This window comes from Triturus cristatus, chromosome 4_1 (assembly GCF_964204655.1).
Source record: "Triturus cristatus chromosome 4_1, aTriCri1.1, whole genome shotgun sequence".
In the NCBI taxonomy this organism is placed as follows: domain Eukaryota; kingdom Metazoa; phylum Chordata; class Amphibia; order Caudata; family Salamandridae; genus Triturus; species Triturus cristatus.
In genome coordinates, this window is record NC_140585.1 from 81578715 (window position 1) to 81601689 (window position 22975).

Consider the following 22975-nt stretch of genomic DNA (forward strand, 5'->3'; position numbering starts at 1 on the left):
AAACATGACACCAGGCGTTTGGTAAACATGGAACAGTGTGACTTGGAATGCTGCTGAAAAAAGTTCCTACCAAGTTCAATTAAGATTGGAGTGATATTGTTTGTATTTGCAGTAATTCAGCTACGTATATGAACAAGTTGTATGATGGCCTGTCAAAATCGATACCTGAGCTGAAGTGCTTCCCTGTAAGATATCCTTGTCACTTGCTAGAGTGTATGCTGAAAGCATCTTTACAATCTTCAGAGTTAATGAAGAATGCTATTGACTTAGTAGTCTATTCTGGTGCAGTAAAAATGTATTTTGTCCTCATATATACCCTGTGCACACACTACATATACACATGCACTTTCTGTTGTTTTTATTGGCGCAAAAATGTGTAACCACTGATAACCACTGTTTTTTAAGGTATTGAAAAAACTGAAAAAACCCCACCAGAATTTACCAAAAATAGAAACTGAAAACAGGAAAGCCTAATTATATCACACGTTAACAAAGCAGCGCTTACCTCTGCTCTGTCCTTCTAACAAGCTTAGAGAATACCTATTACCTTTCTAGTGATAAGTGTTAACGGAATGCCATACGGATCCCTGAGACCTAAGACCAGAACTTCACAGATAACCTTCACTATCATATACACTTCTCTCACACAGAAATACGTTTCTAATGGCAACACACGGCGATGCTGCCTCATCGAACCCAGACAATCCGACGCGCAACTTCAATTGTCACACGTTTTCCCCTGTCTACATACAGGGTCACCAATTCCGCCTTTTTTCCGAGAGCAGCACTCCCTCTGCCCTACTACGGAACTGTCACCGACTTCCTACATCCCAGAAGCCGTTCACAATACATAAAACTCAATACAACTTCAACATACAATGTTAGTACAAATATCAATCAATAATCAACAAGCCTATATACACGCAAATTCACCAAATCAAGACAATAGTTAACCATCATTCTGCTACCAAGAAACTGGTGCAGATCGGAGCTTCCGAATCCCCTCTACTTCCACGGACGGAGTGATCTCACAGTCACACACGCACACACACATCACACGCTGGTGGGGCCCATTACACCAACATTCATCATACCACCCTATCCGTGCCATGTACAAGGGGAAACACTTTCGATACCTAACCAATCTGCATATACCCTGAGGTCAATGGCATCAACTAGTTGCTATAGATCTGGTGAAAACATTTCTTTACAATATGCAAATAAATTCAATAAACATGACAATAAATAACCACCCGACACAGAGATTCAAACAGAATATTTGTTTATCTAAATTTGTAAGAAAAGCCAATTAAATGCAAATTCATTTCTCTCATATTTACCTATTCTGGCTAAATGTCAGATCCTAAGTCAGAACCGGTCCTCAGTAAAGACAATCAAAGTTTCTAGCCGTCATGTAGAGTCACCGTCCTCTCAGTCAGCATCGGGACCTCGGATCATCAGTCCGGGAAGAAGTGGCCCTAGACCTCTCTAGTCTACTAATATTTATACTAAAATTATATTCCAAAATGTTACAATCATATGGTACAAAACGGATGAACGGCGGAAATAATGTCGTCTTGGTACATTGAGATACAGTGCAAGATTTTCTCACACATTGATCGTCTCAAATAATGAATAGAAAATAAGGGGTCCATCACTAATTTGTTACTTCTTCGGATGTCTCTTTTGGATAAAATGTATCTCAGTCGTGGGATCATTACAAGTTCATAAATTCAATATTTCGGTTTTGCAACAAATTCCATGTTCAGGGGCACTTGACAGACTTCCTGGGCTTGTCGTCATGATCATGGCTTTTCAGTTCGTCAAGAGGGCAAGGTCACAGGCAGCGTGAAGCCTCTATGCAAAATTTCCATTAACTCGAATGCAGGCTGCGGGTGGTAGCCATCTTTTGGTAGGCCACATTGGTCAACTTAAGTGAAATAAGACATAAAACAAAATTAATGCACGGAAATGATTATACAGTGTTATTCCCCTACTAATACCCTTATGTGTATGTATTTATCTAGCCATTTGCGACATCAAAAGCCATTAATGCATATTAATTATAAGCGCAAAATACAATAACATTACATAAGCAACATCTATTTCTGTCAGTTTGCTCACCAACTTAGTTCACTTATTATTTTAGCCATGCAATAGCGTTCCCACGTGTAATTCTTCTGTTAATAAGATTGATTAGACCAAACTCGACAAACTTTTAGTAGTTATTAATTAATCAGTAGTACTTTTAATTATAACATGCGAAAATGAAACAGGTATTCGGTTTTAAAGAAAAATCCTGCTCCATTCTCTCCTTTCTCAGGTAATGGGGTTGACTAAACCTTAGAGGGATTCTTGGCATAACACCTACACCGATGCTAGGTACATTTAGGTACATCTAGTTACGGAGACATCGTAGGAGTAGGCACTTTATCATGTGTTTTATGTACTTGTAATGATTATTGCAAAATGGTAGGACTGTACCATCCCTTTATTTTTGTAGTACTGCTAACCAGATATCTCTGTTACTGTCTAATGGTTGTTACAGCCCACCTATACTAGAATAACAACTGTTCAATAAATCCTATTAAAACGCCCAGCATGTTTATTCTGTGTATCTCTGAGTATCTCTGAGACAAGCTAAGTGAGCACGAGTGACTGAGCAAAAAGTAGTACATTGTTTCCATCAACCTCGGGGATCAGAGTTGTCATGTTCTGAGGTTGCCAGAGACTATTCTCTCCCCGATAAGAGGAGATTCTAGTGCATGGGTACTCACAAACTTTCTCTCGGGGGCCAAATTTACAGTGTGGTTTGTGGCTGAGGGCCGCACCGCTGGGGGCGGGATCAGAGAGGGAGGGGCGGGGCTAAAGCAAAACAAAATTGTGACCATGAGGTTGAACACAGGTCCCTGCAGCAGGCGCCTTCGTCCACTGAGCCACCAGACCCGGCATACACACATATCTCTCTCTCTCCCTCTCCCTCTCCCTCCCCTCTTCCTTCCCCTCCCTCCCCCTCTCCCTCCCTCTCTCCCCCTCCCTCTCTCCCCTTCCCTCTCTCTCCCTCCCCCTCCCTCTCTCTCTCTCCCCTGTCTCTCTCTCCCTGTCTCTCTCCCCGTCTCTCTCCCCCTGTCTCTCTCCCTGTCTCTCTCCCTGTCTCCCTCCCTCCGTCGCCCTCCCTCCGTCGCCCACCGCCTTCTGTCTCCCTCCTCCCTCTGTCTCCCTCCTCCCTCTCTGTCTCCCTCCTCCGTCTCTGTCTCCCCCTCTGTTGCCCTCCCTCTGTCGCCCTCCCTCTGTCGCCCTCCCTCTCCCTCCATCTCCCTCCGTCTCCCTCCCTGTCTCCGTCTCCCTCCCTGTCTCCGTCTCCCTCCCTGTCTCCGTCTCTCTCCCTCCGTCTCCCTCCCTCTGTCTCTCTCCCTCCCTCTGTCTCCCTCCCTCTACCCCTGTCTCCCTCCCTCTGTCTCTCTCCCTCTGTCTCCCTCCCTCTGTCTCTCTCCCTCTGTCTCACTCCCTCTATCTCCCACTCCCTCCGTCTCCCTCCCGTCTCTCTCCCTCTGTCTCCCTCTCCCTCCGTCTCCCGTCCTCAATCTCCCTCTGTCTCCCTACCTCCCTCTATCTCCCTCTGTCTCCCTACCTCCCTCTATCTCCCTCCGTCTCCCTCCCTCCCTCCGTCTCCCTCCCTTCCTCCATCTCCCTCCCTCCCTCTCCCTCCCTCTCTCTCCCTCCCACCCTCTGTCTCCCTCCTCTCCCTCCCTCTGTTTCTCTCCCTCTGTCTCCCTCTCCCTCCGTCTCCCTCCCTCCGTCTCTCTCCCTCGATCTCCCTCCCTCTTCCTCCATCTCCCTCCGTCTCTCCCTGTCTCCCTCCCTCCCTCTGTCTCCCTCCGTCTCCCTCCTTCTGTCTCCCTCCCTCCCTCCGTCTTCCTCCCTCCCTCGGTCTCCCTCTCCCTCCCTCCGTCTCCCTTCATCTCCCTCCCTCCCTCCATCTCCCTCCCTCCGTCTCCCTCCCTCCGTCTCCCTCCCTCCGTATCTCTCTCTGTCTCCCTCCCTCTATCTCTCCCTGTATCTCTCCCTGTCTCTCTACCTCCCTCTCTCTCCCTCTGTCTCTCTCCCTCTGTCTCCCTCCCTGTCTCCCTCTCCCTCACTCCCTCTGTCTCCCTCCCTCCCCCCCTCTGTCACCCTCTGTCTCCCTCCCCGTCTCCCTCTCCCTCTGTCTCTCTCCCTCCGTCTCCCTCCCTCTCCCTCCGTCTCCCTCTGTCTCCCTCCGTCTCTCTCCCTCCCTCTGTCTCCCTCCCTCTCCCTCCGTCTTCCTCCATCTCCCTCCGTCTCCCTCCCTCTCCCTCCGTCTCCCTCTGTCTCCCTCCGTCTCTCTCCCGCCCTCTGTCTCCCTCCCTCCGTCTCTCTCTCTCTGTCTCCCTCCCTCTAGCTCTCCCTGTCTCTTTCCCTCCCTCCGTCTCTCTCCCTCTGTCTCCCTCCCTCTCCCTCTGTCTCCCTCCGTCTCTCTCCCTCCCTCTGTCTCCATCCCTCTCCCTCTGTCTCCCTCCCTCTGTCTCTCTCCCTCCCTCCGTCTCCCTCCCGCCCTCTGTCTCCCTCCCTCCGTCTCTCTCTCTGTCTCCCTCCCTCTATCTCTCCCTTTCTCTCTCCCTCCCTCTGTCTCCCTCCCTCCGTCTCCCGCCCTCTGTCTCCCTCTCTGCCTCCCTCTCGCCTCCCTTTCTGTCTCTCTCCGTCTCCCTTCCTCTCCCTCCCTCCCTCTGTCTCCCCCAGACTGCGCCTCTCTGTCTCCCTCTCTCTGTCACCCTCTGTCAACCTCTGTCTCCCTCCCTCCCTCTGCCTCCCTCTCCCTCCCTCCATCACCCTCTGTCATCACACCCCCTTTGTGTGTCAGCCCTCAGCCCGGGCTCAGACAGCTTCCCAGCGCACACACACAGCTGCACTAAGACAGCTTCCCAGCGCGCACACACAGCTGCACCCGAGTACTTCACAGGTCTTTAAAAGACCATTTACATGTTAATAAAGCTTTGTTGTATTTCACCTCTTAGGCCCCGGCATCGCCACTTTGACAATCACTGGAATCCCCCGGCCCCCACAGAGCAGAGTCTGGGCTGCTGCACACGGCAGTGTTTGCTTTTTTTTTTTTTTTATAAACACAGGTAGGATGTCTGCAAGGTCCGCGGGCCGCCAAGGAAGGCTTGCCGGGCCACTGGCGGCCCGCGGGCCGTACTATGAGTAACCCTGTTCTAGTGGCACTGTGAGCTAGCTAATGCAAACAGGTTAACATACCCGGTGGGGGTGCTCGGAACCAGTCTGCCACCAAACCCACAGTTTATGTTATCCGAATGCACAGATCCTATATAGGATATATAGGAACTACACAACAATGCCTGATGGTCTATTCCCAACAGACTTCACTGCCAATCGGCAATGGAGTAGGTATTAGTTTTCATCAATGGTGGGTCATGTCCAGAAAGCTTCACTGACCAGAGGTGGAGGTATATTTCTAACAGACCCACTGCCCAGAGGTGGTGGTCAATCTCCAATACACCTCTCTGGCCGTAGGTGCTTGTCTATCTCCAGCACAGCTTACTGTCTGTCTGCTGTAGTATATCTATAACAGGCCTCTACCCACACGTGGCTTTCTATCTCCAACATGTGCAATATCAGTAGTTTATCTATCTCCAGCATATTTGACTATTTGTCAGAGAAGAGCTATCTACAGCTGGCATTATTTACATTAGTTGTGCTCTATCTGTTACACACCTTACTATCAATAGTGGTCTATATTAACAGGCATCACTGTCCATCAATGGTGATCTATAAAAGCAGGCATCACTGTCCATCAATTGTGGCATATATAAATAGGCATCACTAGTCATCAATGGTGGTCTATATAAACAAGCATCACTGTCCATCAAAGGGGGGGGGTCTATATAAATATGTGTCCCTGTCCATCAATGGTGGTCTATATAAACAGGCATCATTGTCCATCAATGGTGGTCTATATACACAAGTATCACTGTCCATCAGTGGTGGTCAATATCCAGCAGGCATCACTGTCCATCAGTGGTGGTCTATATAAAAAGGCATTATTGTGCGTCAATGGTGGTCTATATAAACAGGCATCCCTGTCCATAAATGCTGGTCTATATACACAGGCATCACTGTCCATCAATGGTGGTCTATATATACAGGCATCATTGTCCATCAAGGGTTGTCTATATAAACAGGTATCACTGTCCATTAATGGTGATCTATATAAACAGGCATCACTGTCCATCAATGTTGGTCTACATACACACTTAAAAGACAAATTTGGTTCTGTCGGGAGTCAATTACTTAGAGTACATAGCAATAGCTTATTGGCATCAAAATCAACGATTTGCAAAGAACAAAGTATAACACTCACCAGAAAAATTGAGTCAATCAAATTTTAAGAAAAGCTCAAAAATTGATCAAAGGCTGTCGCAATTTACACTTTCAATTGCAAATGTGAAATAAGTGACTGTGGTGAGTAGTGACGTGGTGAATGGTGATAGAATACTATATACAAAAACAATTGTAAACAATGTGACGAGGAGGGGGAAAAATTCATAAAAGTACTTATTATTTTACACATATGCTTAATAATTGAATGGCGAATGGGAATGTATTCTTAAGCTTTGTGTGGTCATAGATAATACGCCGACGTTTCGACCCTGTGTATCGCGCAAAAGTGTATGCGTCAAGGCGGGTCTTCCTCAAGGCAGGAGGGGGAGAGATGGCAGCCCAAAAGTAGATTCTAACTTAACCCTGCGAGGGAAGATTCTTGGTCAGGTAAGTGTAGGAGAATAAATCAGAAGGAACTCCACCAGCCAGTTTCGAGCCTGATAGAAATAATGAGTTAAGCATCCACCAGTCGGTTGGAAAATTATTTGTGCCAGTCCGTAGTGTTTCGTGATCTGGAATTTAGAGTGTCCTTCCGTCCGTCAGTGTTTTCAGAAAACATGCATTATGCCACCCCTGGGAAGCACTCCAAAATGACACCACAGGTCTGCTACTGCAGCCTGAGTAAGGGTGTGCTTGCACCCCTTACTGTGGTATAGGCTACCTATATCACTACCCTATACAGACACATATAAACCTACAAGCAACTCCGATGGCAGGCCTTGACAATCCTAAAGGCAGGGTGCTTGGTTTTATGTGAGAGGGTGCCCAAGCATGAGCTGAGCCCCTCTGCAGCTTTCGGAAATACTTCCTTATGGCTGTTCTGTGATACAACCATACCATTAAGTGCATTATAACCTCGCGGTAAATGCTAACTTTGGGATGGCTGCATCAAAACATGTCGTGTTGGGTGTCATACGCTTTGGAAAACTACCCCCCCCCCCCCCGCCAGTTCTGGCGGCGGGGGTAGCATTCCACCCTTCTAGATGGAGAGACATGTTCACGCTGGCTAAACCCGGTAGGACTTTCCTGAGCCCTGGCATCACAAAATGGATGCCGCTGCCACAGACACGGGTCTGGCCTCGTGCTGCTGACCGAAACCCCGGCAGGGGAGGCCTGGACAATAGGTTTCCTGTCGAGGGGAGGTGTCCCCATCTCCCCAGACAGGCTGATGTGTATTGGGGCTGGGCGGGAGCACTTTCTGGTGCTTTGAAGTCCTGCACTGGGGGCACACTTGGTGTCCCTGTGCATACTCCAGTTCAAACCGGTTGCAGGGGCTACCTGCCCCTGCTCTGGCGCGAAACTGGACAAAGGAAATGGGTGTAACCACCCCTCTTTCCTGGCCCACCCATAGTTGGGCCTTAGAGTTAGTCCATCCCCTAAACTTACTATAAGTATAGGAATCCAGTCCCTAGGACTTTAGATTACCCTGGACGAAACTCTGTAATGTACATCCTGGACCTTCGACGTTCTATCCTGACTAGAAGACTGAAGAGATCTCCCTTGGGGTCAAGGAGTGACTCCCCTGCTTGGGAAGCACCAAAGAAGCAACTGACCGGTCTGCAATTCTGAAGCTCCTGCCACACCCCAAAGTCTCTGCATCCCCAGAGGTGGATTTCCAGACTTCCCCGAGGCTACTCTGAGTCCACAGCAAAGCTGGGGGCCGTGGCTATCGTGGGTGATGTGGAACCGTGACCCTTGGACACCGTGAACTTTTGCAGCAACACTATCTTCCTGGTCCTCCTCAAAATTATGCTTTGGGCTCCGAGTAGCCCCACCCTTGAGCACCTCCTGCAATGAAGATTGTTGGCCCCCACTCGACGAGTGACTCGTGGGCCAGCTTCAAGTGTGACTTCTCGAGGCTCCTTTGCGATCACTAGCCCGTTGGCTAGCAGATCCCCACGAAGGTGACTCCTTTCCTGATTGGGCTTACCTGTTTGCTCCAGACGTGCTCTGACTTACCCTCACTGGGTGATTCCCTCAGACCTTGCTGGTCTGCACCGCAGTCCTTTCTCTGAATTCCAGTGACTTGCCGTTGCCAAGGCTTGTTGGGTCCATTCTGGTCGCCGACACCGCAGCACTCGACAGACTTTGTGGGACAGCTCGAATTCGGCTCATGGACTTCGTCGACGCCTCCTGGACCTCGTGGCTGAAGAGTCAAGCCACCCATCAACTCACCTGAAGCACCCGACATCTGTGGGCATTGGTCCATCCTGCCCTAGGTCACTGACAAGTGACCCAGACTCTGTCCCCTCTGCTGTCAGGTTCCTTACATCCTAGATCCAGCACTTGCACTTTGATGCCAGGCATGTTCTTTTAGCACAATAAACAATCAAATATAATAAAACAGTCAACACAAATGAGAATATTATTATTGTAGCACAAGCATGCATTGAGATTTGCAGTCATTTAAGCAGGTCTCATGCTGTGTTTTATTAACTCCCCACGTTTTCACCATGCACAGCTATTGGCCTGGGCTTCATGAATAATAGAATGGATAGTCACCTCAAATAAGCCGGATTTTCTGTAAGTTTCTGATTTTGAAACTAAATACAAAAAACACAATGCTTTCTGTCTGTAAAATGGAAAACTGGGACATAAGACAACAAACTATTCAAGGGTACTCAGGGTTCCAACAAGGCCATACAGGTTAAGCAGTAGTGATCTGTAAAGGCAGGTTTCAGGTGCAGGCCCACAGAGGGAAGTTTAAACAGATTACTGTGTCTCTGAACCACACATCAGTCTCTTAGTAATACCCAACTTTTTAGCAGTTGAAAATGAGGCCCAAAATCTGCAATTTGTGTTTGGTGCATTCTTTCTCACCTGCCACAGGGCCCAAGCATAAAGTCCTTGCTGGATGCGTGATGCCTGTATGTGGCTCTTACAAGGGAAACAGCAATTACAACGCGGTCTATACCACGCATGCCATTACAACGCAATGTTACAACATATGCGCCTTTACAACGCATGCCTTTACCACGCATATTTATACCAAGAACTGCTTTACAACGCATTCCATTACACTGGAAAATATAAGTATATATACTTACATAGGACACCCCGCTCTCCGTCTTGTTACACTATCCATCTATAGCAATAGGAGTACTAGAGAAGGAACAATGAGGCAAGACAGTGTTGAAAACACACTGCTACATCTCTAAAGGGAGCTCTGTCTCCATCCTTCTCACCTTAATGTATGGTGCTTCAGAAAAGCTTCAGGAATGCGAGCGATACACTTTGCTTGCATGAGAGGTGGTTCTGCAGCCTCCATCCTATACCCGGCTCTACTAGGGGAAATCTGAAATGAATCTCACTGATCTCATAACCATACACTTGCATGACCTACAGATGCATAACACCAGTCACCTGTTACTCCTTGCACACCTACAGTGCAGCAGGGTGTTAGCAAAGGGCATGGTGTCACAGCACTTTAGTGGACAATCGGAGTGAGGATTGCGTGTTTTGTGAGCTCCTTCAGACCCCTGAGCACTACTCTGGGCCTCCAGTTTCTTTACACATATAAGGCGCTCATGAATGATTGTTCCATATGCTGGGCACCAGCAATCATATACCGTGGATTTTTGCAGTTACGTAACTGAGAGCAGAGGTGCACTCTTGCAAACCATGCGGGGGGCATTCCCGGCCCCACAGGGTGCTCAGCTCGCAACTAGGAACTCACTACTAGACTCCCAGCCCTCAGTGTTCCACTGCCCTCTACAGGGGTTTTCACAAACGTTGTGTGACTGGACATCTTTCTCCACTGACCTCAGCTCTCACTGTCGTCTCTCTGAACGTCCTAGTACAGCTTGTTTTCAGAGACCACAGGGGAAGAGCCAGAGGCGAGAGACCTATCCCAGGAGGCCCCACAGCACTCACCTGTGGTCTGTCTGCCCAAGCACATGTTTTATCCCACTCAAAGTCTCCTCCATAGTTGTCCTCCTCCAACCCTCACCAGAGTTCTTTTTCATATTTCTATCCTTAGGGTTCATTCACCTGGGATTTATCACCAAGAGACCTTTCCCTGCAGGCCCCCAATCCTCATGCAGGGTCTCTCTCAGAGTACTATGCCAGGCAGCCACTCAACCCACATGTGGAGGCTATTTCCCAAGGCCCTGTCAATCAGAGTCTCACTACCAGAGTCTTTTTCCTGGGTGTCAGACAGCTCTCACCCAGTCACTTCCAGAAAGTGGTCTCTCCAACTACTCTGTTGTAGAGTTATATTCGTCTGTAGTTCTCCCTCTCTCTATATGGTGTCACTCTCTGATTCCTTGTCCTGGGGTTTCTCCCTAAGAGTATGCAGAGGGGTGCCACAGCCTTCACTTGTGGTGCCTTCTGGGCTCCTTTAGCTGGGAGTCCCCAGGGCCTTCACTTGGGATCTCAGAATCATCACCTTGGGCCTCCTTTAGAGTGCTGTATCTGGCTCTCTCCCAGTATCCAATTATATGTGGTGTCTGTGAGTTCTAGCCAGAAGTCTCATCCAAAGTATTTTCCTTGTGGACTCTAAAGCCATCCCTTGGGGTGTCTGGGAGCTTCACCTGGAGATTTTCAGAGATTCCTCTACCCTGGATTTCTCTACCCCACACATGATATCTCTTCCAGTCATGACGGTCTCTCTTTGGGGTCCACCCAAGTCCACATTTGGGTCTATCCCAGATCTCTAGATTTGGGCAAGCACCATTCAAGCCTCTCACACAGCTCTGAGAGAACATAATTAAGGCAGGAGCGCAGGGGCATGTGAAAGGGAGACATTCCCCTAGCAGAAACACTGAGAATACTGGGCTGTGTGGCTGGAATCGAAATCTGGAACAAGGTAGCAGTTAAACAGGAAGGAAGGGCTAAATGTACTAAATAAGGGTTGAAATTTGCCTTTATATTTGCACTTAAGTGCAATTGGTAATGTTTCACTGGAGTTGGATGGAAGGAAAACCTTGGACTAAGAGAGAGGGTTGTGCGCTGAGATGGGAGCTGACTAGCATATCCAGTATGTCTGTTCTAGATGGGCTCAGAGATGTCTTGAACAGTGGTAGGCCTAGAAGGAAAATCTAGCACTGAGGGAGCTACTGAGAAAATAGTGCACTGGGAACGAGGATGTATGGCAGACACTGTAAGGTGGTGAGGACTTGAAGAGATGCCCTGCACAGGGATGGCAGATGCAGTCAGTTTAAGAGCGGAGTAAAGGGGCTGGTTGCTGGTGTGATGTTTCACTTAATTGGGGACTGAAAGTGAGTACTGGAAGGACAGAGCCCCCGCTTTGAGTTGGGGGCTGGAGGAAGATACAATCTTAAAATGAGAGCTGTGGGTGAGATGAAGGGAGAGATACTGTGAGGGGACAGTGGAAGGATTATACGCGCTCTTTCCAGATGTCTATTGTTTTCACATTACGCTGCCCCCCTCCTCCCTGCCCCCCTAAGCACGTTTAATAAGGCTCCCACCCCGGGAAAAGATATAGCTATCTCCATGTTAAGATGTTCCAGAACAACGCTCAAACAGGAAACAGCATAAAGAAAGTTGATTTAAAACTAGAAACTGCATATATAAAAATATCTATGTACCAAAATGTTTACTTGTTCACCCGTAGACATTTTCACATCAGAAGGCAATTTATTCACAAGGAAGAAACCAACAACTTCAAAGATAAAATAAAAATAGCATTTTATTTTAAATTTTCAAAGTACCAGCTTTGAAATGTTACACCCAATCAGATTAAATATCTGCTAAATTGCTAACAGCATATCATCTCTCACACAACTATACTTGAATAATACAAACAAACAAATCTTCATGTAAACATTAGGGTCTTCAATTAGCAGCACATATTTGATTTTAAAAACAAATCTGTCAATTCAGTAATTAAAAACAGATGGGAGTCCATGAAAATAGTCCATTATTGTCCATCATTAATCTACTTCCTCAATGGTGGGTCCAGTGCTGGAGCTCCCTTGACGAGCCTGAGCCCCACAGCTCCCACCAGGCATTCCCCCAGGCATCCCACCCTGGTACAGTTTGGTGATGATGGGATTACAGACCTTCTCAAGCTCCTTCTGCTGGTGCTCATACTCCTCCTTCTCTGCCAGCTGATTGCTCTCCAACCAGGCGATAGTCTGGTTACATTTGTCCACAATCTTCTTCCGCTCATCTTCGCTGATCTTGTCTTTAAGTTTGTCATCCTCCACTGTGCTCTTCATGTTGAAGGCGTAAGACTCAAGTGCGTTCTTGGCAGAGACCTTCTCTCTCTGGGCTTCATCATCTGCTTTGTACCTCTCTGCCTCCTGCACCATCCTCTCGATCTCCTCTTTGCTCAGTCGGCCCTTGTCATTGGTGATGGTGATCTTGTTCTGTTTGCCAGAACTCTTGTCCACAGCAGAGACATTCAAGATACCGTTGGCATCTATATCAAAGGTCACCTCGATCTGTGGCACGCCACGAGGGGCCGGTGGGATTCCGCTCAGATCAAATTTCCCCAGGAGATTGTTGTCCTTGGTCATGGCTCTTTCACCCTCATACACTTGAATGAGGACGCCTGGCTGGTTATCAGAGTAGGTGGTGAAGATCTGGGTTTGCTTGGTTGGGATGGTGGAGTTGCGTTTGATGAGGACAGTCATCACACCACCTGCTGTCTCAAGCCCCAGTGACAGAGGTGCTACATCCAGGAGCAGCAAGTCCTGCACATTCTCAGACTTGTCTCCCATTAGTATAGCAGCCTGCACTGCTGCCCCATAGGCCACAGCTTCGTCTGGGTTGATACTTTTGTTTAGTTCTCTGCCATTAAAAAAGTCTTGTAGTAGTTTTTGTATTTTGGGGATGCGAGTGGACCCTCCAACGAGCACAATGTCATGGATCTGAGCTTTGTCCAACTTGGCATCCCTCAAGGCCTTCTCCACAGGATCAAGAGTCCCTCTGAAGAGGTCAGCGCACAACTCCTCAAAGCGTGCCCTGGTGATGGAAGTGTAGAAATCGATGCCTTCGAAGAGGGAGTCAATCTCGATGCTGGCCTGAGTGCTGGAAGACAGGGTTCTCTTGGCTCTCTCGCAAGCAGTTCTCAGCCTCCTGACTGCCCTCTTGTTCTGGCTGATGTCCTTCTTGTGCTTTCTCTTGAACTCCTCAATAAAGTGACTGACCATTCGGTTGTCAAAGTCTTCACCTCCCAAGTGGGTGTCTCCAGCTGTGGCCTTAACTTCAAAGATGCCATCATCAATCGTTAGAATGGAGACATCAAAGGTACCACCCCCAAGGTCAAAGATCAGGACATTGCGCTCTCCCCTGCCACTCTTGTCCAGGCCATAGGCAATCGCTGCTGCTGTGGGCTCATTGATGATTCTCAGCACGTTTAAGCCAGCGATTACTCCAGCATCTTTAGTGGCCTGCCTCTGGGAGTCATTGAAGTAAGCAGGCACAGTGATGACAGCATTGGAGACTGGGTGTCCCAAGTATGCCTCTGCAATCTCCTTCATCTTGATCAGAACCATGGAAGACACCTCCTCTGGGGAGAAAGTCTTGTTCTCCCCTTTGTACTCCACCTGAACCTTGGGCTTCCCACCATCACTCACCACCTTGAAGGGCCAGTGCTTCATGTCAGCCTGCACAACCGTGTCATCAAACTTTCTGCCAATCAGTCTCTTAGCATCAAAGACAGTGTTCTGGGGGTTGAGGGCCACCTGGTTCTTAGCCGCATCTCCAATGAGCCTTTCAGTGTCTGTAAAGGCCACATAGCTGGGGGTGGTGCGGTTGCCCTGGTCGTTGGCGATGATCTCCACCTTGCCATGCTGGAAGACCCCCACACAGGAGTAGGTGGTGCCCAGGTCGATGCCAATGGCGACTCCTTTGGGTGCAGTCATTTTCTGCAGTGTTGTCTGAGCAGTGAGCTTCGCTTCAAGATGCTTCGCAGTCTCCTTTTAAATTCTTTCTTCTGGAAACAGCTGAATATCGTCAAGAATTGCACCCTGGTACAAGTCTCTGAGATGTGCTCTTTTCGGCAGGTGAGCTGGTCAAACTTCTGCGGATGCGCGTCTGTGATGTAGCCTTTTCAGGCTATGCAGCTTCGCGTCAATCTCTCGCCTTCAAGCGCTAGACTTGCGCTGCAGTCTCCTCCGGGTCAGGATTCCTGTATGATCTGTCTCGCTCTCTTCGATTTACCTCTCTGAGGAATGACAGCTGACAGGCAACACGGCATATTTATACTCTGCATGCCGAGGGGCTCGTGCGAGAACAGCCAATCACTGCGAGCCTGGCCCTCCCACCCTTCGACTCCATTCCCGAACGTGCCTGAGGTTTCTTCGGCCGGGAAGCTTCTAGCGTTTGCCAGCTTCGTAACAACCAATCAAAGACGAGTTATAACCCTGATGTCACTACACAGACGGACATAACAGAAAAGGGACTAAAGCCTTAATCCTCATCCTACTCCTGGGCGGCCATCTTGGATGAGAAAGTCGCCTAAGCGCCTTAGTGTTGAATAGAACAACATGTTCCAAAACACAAGACGATGTATCTAAAGTTGCAGCGTCGCCTTCAATATAAGAAATATCTTTCATCCAGTCCAAAACTTTACTCTTACGAATCACCTTACTGAGAAACAGCATTTTTACTATCATATTACATCAGGAATAAATGTCCCAGAATGCAATGTTACTGTCGTAACGGAATTTATTTAAAATGTAAACGCTTTTCCTGCCGAAACGCAACAGTTTTCAAAGAAAAAAATTATTAGAACGTTTTATTTCTTAGTGGACTACTGGTGTTACATTTTGACAAGTTACATGCTAGATGCGGGTCGCGCGGCTTCCCGTCCTTTCTGGAACCTGTCAGATCTGCACAGGCGGACAAGAAGTGCGCATGCGCACATGAGCTGACAGCATTGAAAAATTCTGAGAATTCTACAAATGTCCCGACAAATAGTTATTTACATGGACACGCTCCTCGTCTCTAATTGGTCAGGACATGACGAGCCTCTTGTGGTGCTGGGCGTTTCCAAAGGTCCACTGATAAGCTCTATGAGCCGCTGTGTCAGGAACAGACTAGAGGCTTCGAGAATCTGCTCATTGACCCCGCCTAGGTCTCTTCTGATTGGACCTCAGTAGTGACAGTTCGAGAAAGGGCCAGATGTGTTTAAAAACAGGAATAGTGATTGGTCGTATGACCTGTTCCCTGGCGCGTGGCTACTTGGCATATGCAGCTGTCAGGGACGTGGCTGTAATGTTGCTCAGTAATCACACGAGGCACGTTGTTGGGTTACCGCTATGTTTATTTAGCATTCTAATGAGCATGTACCGAGGAGCGTCGGCCGGCACTCTCTCCTCATCTCCCGGCGCGCTAATCTGCGCGCGCATCCCGGCGCCAACGGGGCCGCCTGCATCACGTCAACGTGACGTGAACAACTAGACCGCTACATATCTCCCCCTTTTACCAAACCAAAGATCAGTCACTTACAGTTCGCAGGTTAGTTCGAAGTCTTGGAACCTGGAAGGCCTTACAACTCGTCTTCCACTCCTGGTCACCTTACCAATGTTCCCTCGAGCCCCTTGGCTCTGCGTTTCCTCGATTTCTGTTCCTCCACTCATCGCTCCTTCGCTGTTCATATTGCCTCTCGGCCTGTCCATCTCTGCCACTGGAGCCTCACCCCTTAACACGCCTTCTTGCTCCTCTCCTGCACCTGCTTCTTCCATTAGTTCACTTCCGCCTTCCTTGTTCTCTTCCTCCCCGTCTTCCGTGGCTTCACCTTCCGGATCCCACTGTTCCCATCTCAATATCTTGTTGCACCGGGCCATGCGGTCCTGCGACCACACGTTCCCATCACTGAGCAGGGCCGCTCGATCATAAACTTCCTTAACCTGCATCGGCTTGCTGTACTTGCTGTCTCCCTTTCTTTGTAGGGTCGCCAGCTTTACTCTCACCCATTCTCCTCTCTCTAAGTGAGTGTCCTTCACATTCCTCCTCTTGTTGTAGTTGTCGGTGTAGGTGGCTTGTGCTCTCTCCAGATTTGCTCTTACTACCGCCGGAGACCATTCGCTGGTCACCACCTTCTCCTTCCAGATTCTGTTGTCGTGCGTGAAGGGTTCACGTCCTCTCAATATTTGAAACGGGCTATACCCCGTGCTTGTGGGCGTTATTCTGTAGGCCCATACCATGTTCTCCAACGCTCTCTTCCAGTCTTTATTACAGGTGATGGCCGCTTGTATGGCCCCCATCACCACTCTGTTAAATCGTTCCACCAGACCGTTGCCTGCCGGATGGTATATGGCCGTGTGCTTTACGGAGATGCCATTTCTTCCCATGAATTGTTTCCATCTTTCCGACGTGAACTGTGGTCCATTGTCACTTAAGATGGACTTGGGAATACCTTCTCGGGTGAATGTTTCCGATAGAAACTCCAGGATGTTCTCCGTGTCCATGGATTCGCTCACCTTTATTTCTGGCCATTTGGAATAACGGTCGATGAGGACACACACGTACTTCTGTATGCTCTGGTCATCCAGCACCGGTCCCAGAATGTCTATTGACAACTCTTCCCACGGGTTTGAGGGAGTGTCGAATTTCCCAAGGGCTGGACGTAGTGGTCTCAATGTTTTGTTGGCCCCTTGACATTGGGGACACTCTCTGACATACCTCTCTGCTCTTACGTCCATACCTGGCCACCAGTAGTTCTGTTTCGATCTGGCTTTGAGTTTCCCTATGCCAAGGTGGCCTTCGTGTAATAAGTCCAGCAGCTTGTCGATAAGATTCGTGGGGGGAATTACTCTGTCTCCCCGGTAGATGAATATGCCCTTGTCTCCTACTGTCAGTTCTTCTTTCACTTCATAAAATGGTTTGAGGTTGGTTTTCACCTTTTTCTTATCAGGCCACCCTTGTGTGATGTGCGCTTTTACTTCCATAAGGTCAGAGTCTTCTTCATAGGCTTCCGTCCACTCTTGTATGCTGATTATCTTCTCTTGGTCCTCTATGAGAGCTACCATCTCTCCTTTGTCCGCTGGGTCTTCTTCTCCCGGCTCCATGGCCGCCGCTCGACTCAAGTAGTCCGCCACTCGGTTCTTGTTTCCAGGGATGTACTCCACATCATATCTGAATTCCAACAGTGTTAAGGACATCTTCGATATCCGGGGTGTGGCGCTGGCGTGCCCGCTCGAAGTTAGTACTTTCACTAACGGCTTGTGGTCCGTCTTGAGCAGGAATCGGGTACCCCATAGAAACTGCCGGAACCTCGTCATGGCCCACACAACCGCCAACATCTCCTTCTCGATGACGCTGTACTTGCCTTCCGTATCCGTCAGTGCTCTGGAGGCGAAGCTTATTGTCTCCATGTCCCCTCTTCCTCGGTCTTGCATGAGTACAGCGCCTAACCCCTTGTCGCTGGCGTCGGTGATGAGTATGGTGGCACCTTGTGGGTCGTACCCCTTGAGCGGTATGGCTTCTAGGATTCCCTTTTTGATGACTTCAAATTCCGCTTGGGCTTCCGGTGTCCACTGGAACACCGTGCTCTCTCTTGTCAGCCTCCTCATGTTGTAGGTCTTGGATGCGAAATGTACCACGAATTTGCTATAGTACTCCGCCATCCCCAGGAACGATCTGACTTCCTCCTTGTTCTTGGGGGGCGGTGCTTCCGCGATGGCCTTCACGTTCCCCGTCTTGGGTGTGATCCCCTGTCGCCCAATTTCATGGCCTAAATAGGTTACCGATTGCAGTCCCAACCGACACTTCGACCATTCTGCCGTGAGGCCTTTGGCTTCCAGTGTTTGTAGTACTTTTTCTAGTTTCCGGTCATGATCTCTCCTATCTCTCCCCATCACCAGGATATCGTCCTGGAAGTACTGTACGTCTTTGCAGTCTCTGAACAATTGGTGCATCATCTTCTGAAAGACGGCTGCCGCCGAGGCTAGCCCGAACGGCATGCGACAAAATCTGTAGCACCCAAACGGGGTGATGAACGATGTCAGGCTTTTGCTGTCCGGGTGTAGAGCTACCTGGTGGTAAGCTGATGTAAGGTCAATGGTGGAGTACCACTGAACTCCTCTGGTTCTTGCCAACATCTCCTCTATCTTGGGAAGGGGAAATTTCTCCACCACTATGTTTTTGTTGAGTTCTCTCAGGTCCACACAGAGCCTGACCTTCCCGTTGGGTTTCATCACGACCACCAAGGGCGCCAGCCATTCGGCACAGGTAATGGGTTCTATGATGCCCTTCTTCTCCAGATCTTGGAGTTCTGTCTGGACGGCTTCCCTTACTGCAATGGGCACATTCCTCACTTTATGTGCCACTGGTGTGGCTCCGTCCTTGAGCACTATTTTATGTTGAAATTTCTCCATTTTCCCTACAGTGCCCCCAAACACTTTAGGGTAGTTCTTCTTCCATCTGTTCATGTCCGGCCATTCCTCCTGTTCGGTGAGTAGAATTTGTTCCTTCCCTCCTGGGTCGAGTTTTATGCCTAGGTCGCCTTGGTCTAACCATCCTAGGACGGAGGGTCCTTTCTCGGCCACATACAGTTTGCACCGCGCTGATCGGCCTCTGAACTCGAACAGTAGACGTCGGAAGCCCAGCATGGGAATGCGATCCCCATTATAGGTAACCGGTCGTATGTCTAGTTTCTCCAGTTCAGGGCCCAACTTGGATTGGAACTGTTCTTCCCACACTGCTCTCTGTATAATGGTAAATGGGGATCCGGTGTCTGCCACTACTGAAATGGTGATGCCGCCCATGGACATCTCTAGGACTGGTTTGGTGGATCTCTCGGCGTCTACGCTCAATACCTGATCGTATATACATAAGACGGTGACCACTTCTTCCTCTGTGGCTTCCTCCAGGTCTTCTGCGCTTTGGTCAACATATTTCACCACTCCTTTCTGTTGTTTCTTCCGACACACCTTCTCGTAGTGACCCATGATACCGCAGTGCAGGCATTTGGCTCGGAATGCCGGGCAGCGTCTGTCGTGGGCTTCGTGGGACCAACTTCCACACCTGTAGCACGTTTCCATGTACTCACTGTCCGCTTGTTTCCCTTGCCATCTGCTAGTCCCTTTGGCCATGGGTTGTTTGTGTTTCGGGTCCTTGCGGTGATCTCCCTCCTGTATCCTGTTCACCATGGTTGGGGTGACCGCCTCTTTTTTGGTAGCATCGGCGCACCTCTTTGAGAGTTCTGCCCTCTTCACTATGACCATTACTTCCTTGAGTGTGGTGTCCCCACTCGCCCACAGCTTGTCTTGCACGTTTGCGCTGGTGGTGTGCATGATCACCTGGTCTTTTATGAATTCATCTTCCCACAGTGCGTACTTACACGGGGCTGCTAGCTTCCTCAACGCTGCTACATACTCTTCGATGGATTCCCCCACCTTTTGTTTCCTTTGCTGGAAGTTATATCTATCCACTGAAACACAGATGGTGGGGCGGTATCGTTCATCTAGGGCCTCCACTGCATGCGCATACACATCGTCGTCTGTGTCTTCTCTCTTCGTTGGTACTAGGCTCTTGTATATTCTCAGACCTTCTGGGCCCAGATTTAGTAGCAGGATGCGTTTTTTTCTCTGAGGAGTGAACTGCTCTTCATTTTCGTCCTCCAGGACCCCTATGAAATTGTCTATATATTCCTTCCAGTCCTCCCATTTCATCAGTGGGTCTCCGGGTTTCGTTAGGAATTGCACTGGTGCAATCGCGTACCCTGCCGGGGTACTCATCTTCACTTCCTTGGCGCTCGTTCCGTCGGTGGCTTTGCTCGGGGGGCTGCCTGGGGTGTTGTTGTTGTTTCCTGTGTGCTTGATTCTCTGGGGGCTTTTGTTACTAGACCCCACCTCCTCCTCTTTGGTAGCCAGCGCAGCGCTCCCTGTGCGTGGATTTGTGTGAAGGTGGCGTGTGTGCTCTTGGCCGTTTGTGGGTAGCGTCGTCCCTGTGGCCTATATGCAGCTCGTGTGCTGTGCTGTGGCACTGCCACGCTCCTCGGTTGCTCCGTACCTCGGATCGTCCGACGTGGTTGACTAGGACGTTTTCCGTGACTCCCCCCGCTCCAGGCAGGCCTGTCTGGTGTTCCGTTTTGGCCTGGTGACCTGCTTGCGTGTCTTCCTTCGCCTCGTGGGGGCCACGTGGAGTGTTGCCCTCTCCTGTGCTCCCGCGTCGGTCAGGTCTCAGTCCCGACCTCGTCGCCACTGTAATGTTGCTCAGTAATCACACGAGGCACGTTGTTGGGTTACCGCTATGTTTATTTAGCATTCTAATGAGCATGTACCGAGGAGAGTCGGCCGGCACTCTCTCCTCATCTCCCGGCGCGCTAATCTGCGCGCGCATCCCGGCGCCAACGGGGCCGCCTGCATCACGTCAACGTGACGTGAACAACTAGACCGCTACAGTGGCTTCCATTGGTGCAATGGATGCATTCGCACCTACGTCCAGAGGCCTAGTTGTCAATATTTAGGAAGAGGAAAGAGGGAGGACTATATTTTCTCCATTCAATTCCATTGACGTGAATGCAATTTCACGTAGATGGCAACTTAAAGCAATTTTTAGCTTTACAAATAGGGAGTGCCAGCCTGAATTCGCTGTGTTGGTATGTATGTATGGGGCCCAATGAACACTGAGTGTATTTAACATGTCACACAGCGGCCAGGGGGCCATTTGCTTCCTTGCGTTAGGACCCATTACTCACTTGCTAATGTAGGAGCAGACAAGAGAGGGTGTTACATACGAATGGGAGAGCAGAGAAATCCTGCGTAATATTGTTACAGAGTACAGATGCAATGTTTATTTATTTATTTATTTGAAAGTTTTATATAGCGTGAACAAGACCCTAACGGGTATCAGAGAGCTTTACAGGGTTGGTGTAAGTACACAGAAAACAAAAACAAGTAGGGAGAATGTAGGTGAGACTAATACAAAATATCACTAAAGCAACCTAACAGATATATTACAGGTACATATAAATAGTTCAAGTAAATTTAGCCATCAGAATAGCCTTCACTTCTTTTTTGAAGAATGCAGTAGAAGGGTTCTGTCTCGTTTCAGGGGGCAAAGCATTCCAAATCCTGGGAGCCATTCCTGAGAAGGACCGAATGTATGTTTTTTTCTTGGCAAAGCGTTGTGGTTTCAGTAGGAGATTTCTGGAGCTCCTGGTAGATCTATTACCACAGGATAATACTAATTTCTGAGCTAGATAGCTCGGAGTTTTGTGATGAAGTGCTTTGTGCGTCATGCAAGTGATTTTCAGATAAATTCTAGCATCGAAAGGTAGCCAGTTGAGGGCTTGAAGGTCAGGGGAGATGTGGCTGTTTTTTTGGAACCAGTGATGAGTCTGGCAGCAGTTTTGATTGCGCTCTTAAAGGGGCCGTTGACGCTCTAGGAAGGCCTCTGAGAGTGACACTCCCATATTCCACTCTGGGAATTACTAGAGCTTGCACTGCATGCTTGAAATCATTTGCGGGCAGGAATGGTTTCATTTTTCTCAAGGTGTTTATTTGAAGATTTGCAGCGTTTGTAGCTGCGCTGATGTGTTTGCGCTTGCTTTGGTTTCTATCCAGGGTTACTCCGAGTGATTTCGCTGAGTCGATAATGAGAGGTTGACATTTGAGTGCTGTTAGATGGTTCATCCAATCAAGGATGGTGGTCGATTGGTTGGGGGGAGCGATTAAGAGGAATTCAGTTTTGAGGGTGTTTAGTTTCAGATGGTTTTCGGCCAACCACATCTGCGTTTTTTGAAGCGTTGAATTGAGAGATTTGAAATACTCAAGTGAGTGGATTTTAATGTAGAGTTGAGTGTCATCTGCGTACATGTGATAATGTACATTGGATGAACTGAAGAAATCAGTGAGTGGTTCCATGAAAAGGTTGAAAAGTGTAGGGGAAAGGCATGATCCCTGTGGTACTTCTAAAGTGACCGTGAATGTTTCTCATGTTTATTATGCTCTGTTCTGTCTTTGTATCATGCTCCGTTTTGACTCTCTCTTCCTCTCTCTCGATCCTCATGCACTCATAACTACACTTTGAAACAAGACAGAGAACGATTTTAGATAAAAGCATCTGGACACATAATTTTCCCCATTAACGTACTTTGATGCAGGGGCAATCTCCCATCTTAATCCGGTCCATTTCAATATATGCTCATGTGTCTGTGCGCTTGGATTACTGTGTGCTGTATTTTGAATGCGGAGACAATGTGGCCTAACGGCTAGGGCGGTCGACCTCGAAGCTGGGGAACCGTGTTCACGTCTCGGCATGGATGCTCAACATCCTGTTATTCTGGGCAAATCACTTAATCTCCCATGCCTAACAAAACAAAAAAATGAATGTGTCTGACTGAAATGCAACTGTGCTCGTGTAAAAAGCTCTGATACTTTCGGGTCTAAAAAAACCCTCAAATGTTGGCAAGGGGAGCAGATGGGAGCTAGGTGGTTAAGGCATGCTATAGAAGATAAGGCAGTGCTAGGTGAATAAAACATCATGCTCTTACCTGAGGCACCTGTGATCATTACAACCTGAACCTGAACGTGCAGGCAGATAGAGCAGCTAATAACGAAAACATTTGCAAAAGCATAGACTGGAGCCTAGAAAAACAAAAGAAAAAATAGAACATTCTATAGTGCTGAAGATGACTGCA

The 22975-nt window shown here is 48.7% G+C and overlaps 1 protein-coding gene across 1 annotated transcript; it reads right to left on the reverse strand.

Moving 5' to 3' along the window:
* Positions 1–12048: 12048 nt before the first annotated feature.
* Positions 12049–14673, reverse strand: LOC146839588 (heat shock 70 kDa protein). The gene has a single exon (XM_085651665.1). The coding sequence runs from the start codon at positions 14247–14249 to the stop codon at positions 12312–12314; it is 1938 nt and encodes a 645-aa protein (XP_085507791.1). The 5' UTR covers positions 14250–14673; the 3' UTR covers positions 12049–12311.
* Between the last annotated feature and the right edge of the window lie 8302 nt (positions 14674–22975).